Genomic DNA, 4,347 nt, shown 5'->3' with positions numbered 1-4,347 from the left:
TTCGGTAAAAATAGTATGTGATTCCTTCCTTTATTCTGATTTATTTTTAACTGAAAAAATGCTAAGGGGCCGTCCGTAAATTACGTCACGTTCTAGGAGAGTGAGGAGGGAGTCGAGTAGAGAGATACGCCATTTTTTTGCGTGGTTAAAGGATATTGGGACCTACGTCACAAAAGCATACAAGGTGAGAGGGGGGTCAAACATGTCGAAAAAGTGCGGCACGTAATTTGTGGACGGCCCCTAATCTAAACTTACATGCAGAAAATAATACACATCCAAGTCAATCTGTATTGTCAGGTATGGTCTCATTGCTTTCAGTATAATAAGCCACCGCTAGACAAAGTCTCCCAAGTAGCATTTTTCAACGGAAAAATTGCGATATTTTGAAATTCAGTCGCGACTTATTACGATTTTTGGCGATAAAATCGCCATCAATGTCTGAGCGATTATCCTCAATCTTGTCGTAATTTTATCTCCAACAAACTGTCAAAAAAGTGCGTCACGTAATTTGTGGACGGCCTCTTCTCTAAACATATATGCAGAAATTTATAATATAACAAGGTCAATCCGCAGTTCGCTCGATGAAATCGAAATTTTATCTCAACTCATCACGATGTTCGATAATATTGCGATAAATCGTCGTCGATAAAATCGCGACTTCATTACAAATTTATGCGATGAAACTGCGATTTGTCGCAATTTTTCATCCGATGCTAATGCAATAAATCAACGTCGATAAAATCGCGATACATTCTCTGATCAAAGTTCGGAAATCAACTTCTATGTAAGGTATTAACAAATTTTTCTAACATAGATGAAAAGGGAAGTTGCATCACACAAATGACGTCATTTGCAGTGTCGGCACTTAATCAATTTTAATTGTAAACAATGATTTCTTGTTTAGGAGTTGATTTTAAGATTGTCTTGTCAAGTGATTCGTTTCCCTCATGAAATATTGAGGAGATAATATGTTCCACTAATTCATATCTTCGTCTCGGGACCCATTCATGAATTTTCAAGTTTTGCAAATCGCTTTTAGCGTCGGATACAATTTTTAAATTTATTTCACACATAAGAACCCATTTTAAGCATATTTAGAACTCGGCTAACTAACTCAAATTTTCCAATAGTGTCAGTAACGACCTTTTGCTCTCAGTTACTGAAAAAGTCATAATATAAGAAATTTTAATTTTTAACGGAGACAAGTTCTCATGAAGAAATGTTTGTTTTCTCTAAAACGAAAATACATAAAAGAGACTATGTACGTCTGGGAAAGATGGATTGAATTATAAGATCACACGAAAAGCATATACTGTATGTTTTCTAAGAATCTCATCTTCGTTTCATTCCTATAACATTCGCTTTAGGATGAAAACCTTGGAATGCTCTAAGGAGACGGTTTCAGCAAGTTGACAAATTATTACTCGCTATCAGATAACCAACATTACCGTATACGACTTTTCTTTTCAAAACGGCTCAGCAGGGAGAAGTTTTATTAAATAGTACAAACTTCTGATCTTTCGTAATTTTTTTATACTTAATTTTTTGTTTATGTGTAAATAGATGTAGGGCCTGATTACAACGGGCCAAGGTTAAAAGACGGTATAGTTTCACTGAAGTTCATGAGGGATCTAGTCCAGCATTTTAGAGTGAAAAAAAGACTGCACTCTAAGTACGCTTACCAAGTGAGTTACTTTATTTTGTCATGTTATACATTTTTTTTTCATTTCAGCCTTAAGGAAAAAGAATATACTCTAATACCTGGTTCGTATCTTTATGTCTAACATACTAGGTGGAAACGGGCATTCTATAAATTATGATGGGGTAGCTTTCAAAAATTTAAAAAAAAGGCAGGTAAATGCATTAATAAGATGCGTTCTAAGTGGAGAATGTGAACATAGCACTAGCGATAGCAACTCAAATTGACGTCTTGAAGTTAATGAAGACAAGAATATCCTCGCAACACATTTCTAATATTCAGAGGAAGAATTCAAGTTGAAATATGCTGACCTCCATGCTCCTTGACAGAGTGAAAACTGTCTGACATAGAAAGCTCGGAACAAGATAATCTTGACCCTAATCACTTACGGGCTTGTCCCATATTTTGCAACGGTAAATCTAAGGCCTTGTTCACATGAGTATGGTTCGCGGAATTTCGGGCAAACTTGTTGCAGGAACTTATCATAACTTAGCTGTAACTTGTTCCCCGAACCCCCAGTCCGTGGAACTAATTCGCCCAAACGCATTGGACAATAAAGGAAGTAAGTAATGGACTAACTAACGGCAACCCACGAGAGACCTTATAGTTCGTCCAACATTTACTCCCTTAGTCTATAGGCCACCCATTTTTGTCCATCTTTGTCTTCCTCGCAGTCTATAACAGACACAAGTTTCGACCAATAGGATCGCTTCATGTTCCCTACGTCTTCTTCGTCCATCGCTTTCTTTATCAATTTTAATCATCAGCCTGCAAGCCATCCGTGAGTGAAGGCCAAATAAATATGAGTAATTTTTTCTAAAAAACGTCGAGGATTACAAATCCTCGACGTTCTTAGGAAGTAATCTGTAGATTATCCTAGTGTTATTCAACACCAGGCACATAATGCAAAATTTTAAAAATCTTTCGTTGCGTCAAAAGCAAAAGAACTGTGAAGTAGTTATCCCTTAGTGCTTATAACCGATGAACATGCACTGAGTGTCTTCTGGCTCTCAAGTACGGAAATAAAATGATTTGGGGATAGAATTTTAACGTAATATGTGTTTCTTAGGTGTAGATCAATAAAATTACAAACGTTATTTTTCTCTGTCCTGTAGATTATACGTAAAATACGGAATTTTTATAGGAGACAGCCGTCACTACTTGAGATAAAAGTTCCGAAAGGTGAGAATATCACCGTTTGCGGTGACATCCACGGTCAGCTGTACGACCTCCTCAACATATTTGAGATGAACGGGTGGCCCTCGGAGACGAACAGGTACTTATTCAACGGTGACTTCATTAACCGGGGTCGCTACGGCGTGGAGTGCGCTCTACTTCTCTTCGGATTCAAACTTCTCTACCCGAAAAGATTCTTTTTGAATCGGGGCAACCACGAGAGCAAAATGATGAGCCACTACTTCGGATTTGACGACGAGGTAAAGTTCAAGTATTCGCAAAAAATGCTCGACATGTTCGGGAAGGCTTTCCGGTGGCTCCCATTGGCGCATCGCATCGACAAGAAAATTTTAGTCGTCCACGCTGGCTTGTTCAGTGAAGACAGCGTCACTATCTCTGACATCAAGCACATCGAACGAAACTGTGAACCCGTCCACAGTCGTAAGTAAACTCACTAATATTGAACGTTTGAAATGGAAATTGAAACTCTTTAAGGTGATTCGTCAAGCTCAAGTGACGTGGTTGAACTGGCATGCGATATATCGCATCGATTAGGTCCAAATTATCGGCAGATTTTGAATTTTTAGAAAGAAAAAGGGACAATAGCCCCTGCGCATGAGCCTAAAGAATCATTCTAAATCCATAAATCGGCAAAATTTAGAGAAATGAAAGCAGAATAGTGTTTGGAAAAAAACTTCGCATTCGATACAAAAATCAATGGCTGCATCGAACACGAGGTTTTTTTCCAAACACTATTCTGCTTTCATTTCTCTGAATTTTGCCAATTTTTGGGTTTAAAATGATTCTTTAGGCTCGTGCGTAGGGGCTGTCGTCCTTTTTTGCTAAAAATTCAAAATCTGCCGAAATTTTTGACCTAATAAATTTAGCTTGACAAATCACCTTAAATTCAAAGAGCTACAAAATGACTGTATTATTTGCAGGACAATTTGCGAGTAGAATATACGCCAACCTAGACTTTTCCAAATTTCGCTTAAAGCACAAAAGATCCCCTGAGGTTTGAGTTTTAACATTGTAAGTTCCCAAATCACAAGTGTGTCACGATTCATGTGTCACGATTAGATAAGTAAGTGCAAAGCTAAGCTATAGATTGTAGGTGGACAGTAAAAGATACAAGTAAAATTAATGCGGAGGCGGAGTGATATCTAGTACGGTGAAGGTTAATTTAAGTCCTATATCTCAGGAGATATCACCCCAAATTGATCTCACCGGAATCATTGTTTTCATGACTGTAAACGCTCTAGACACACACTTTACTCCCAAATTTGTGACCGTGAACAAGTTTGTCATGCTCAGGAGGAACGTCATATGGGCTCTCGGACATTAACAAATTTCCATTGATAAATCACATATTTTCTAGGGACTTTAAGAATGTTTCTTTCAATTGGTTATTTGATCAAAGTACCTGAAAATTTCAAGGAAACCTATTCCTAATTTTTATCAAAAAATAAATA

General features: G+C 37.5%; 1 protein-coding gene across 1 annotated transcript; it reads left to right on the top strand.

The window, feature by feature from the left end:
- The first annotated feature begins 1,549 nt into the window (after window positions 1–1,549).
- Window positions 1,550–3,324, top strand: LOC140226095 (serine/threonine-protein phosphatase 5-like). The gene is made up of 2 exons (XM_072306580.1): window positions 1,550–1,685; window positions 2,815–3,324. The coding sequence occupies exons 1-2, from the start codon at window positions 1,623–1,625 to the stop codon at window positions 3,322–3,324; spliced, it is 573 nt and encodes a 190-aa protein (XP_072162681.1). The 5' UTR covers window positions 1,550–1,622.
- The last annotated feature ends 1,023 nt before the right edge of the window (window positions 3,325–4,347 follow it).

Source organism: Bemisia tabaci, chromosome 1 (genome assembly GCF_918797505.1).
Source record: "Bemisia tabaci chromosome 1, PGI_BMITA_v3".
NCBI classification, from domain to species: domain Eukaryota; kingdom Metazoa; phylum Arthropoda; class Insecta; order Hemiptera; family Aleyrodidae; genus Bemisia; species Bemisia tabaci.
This window is presented reverse-complemented; position numbering and strand designations above follow the sequence as displayed.

What these genes read in the sequence shown, in the direction of transcription:
- LOC140226095 (XM_072306580.1), top strand. Translation starts at nt 1,623, where the DNA reads ATGAGGGATCTAGTCCAGCATTTTAGAGTGAAAAAAAGACTGCACTCT. An exon ending in ACTCTAAGTACGCTTACCAA is followed by an intron (nt 1,686 to 2,814) that starts GTGAGTTACTTT and finishes TCTGTCCTGTAG; the next exon opens with ATTATACGTAAAATACGGAA.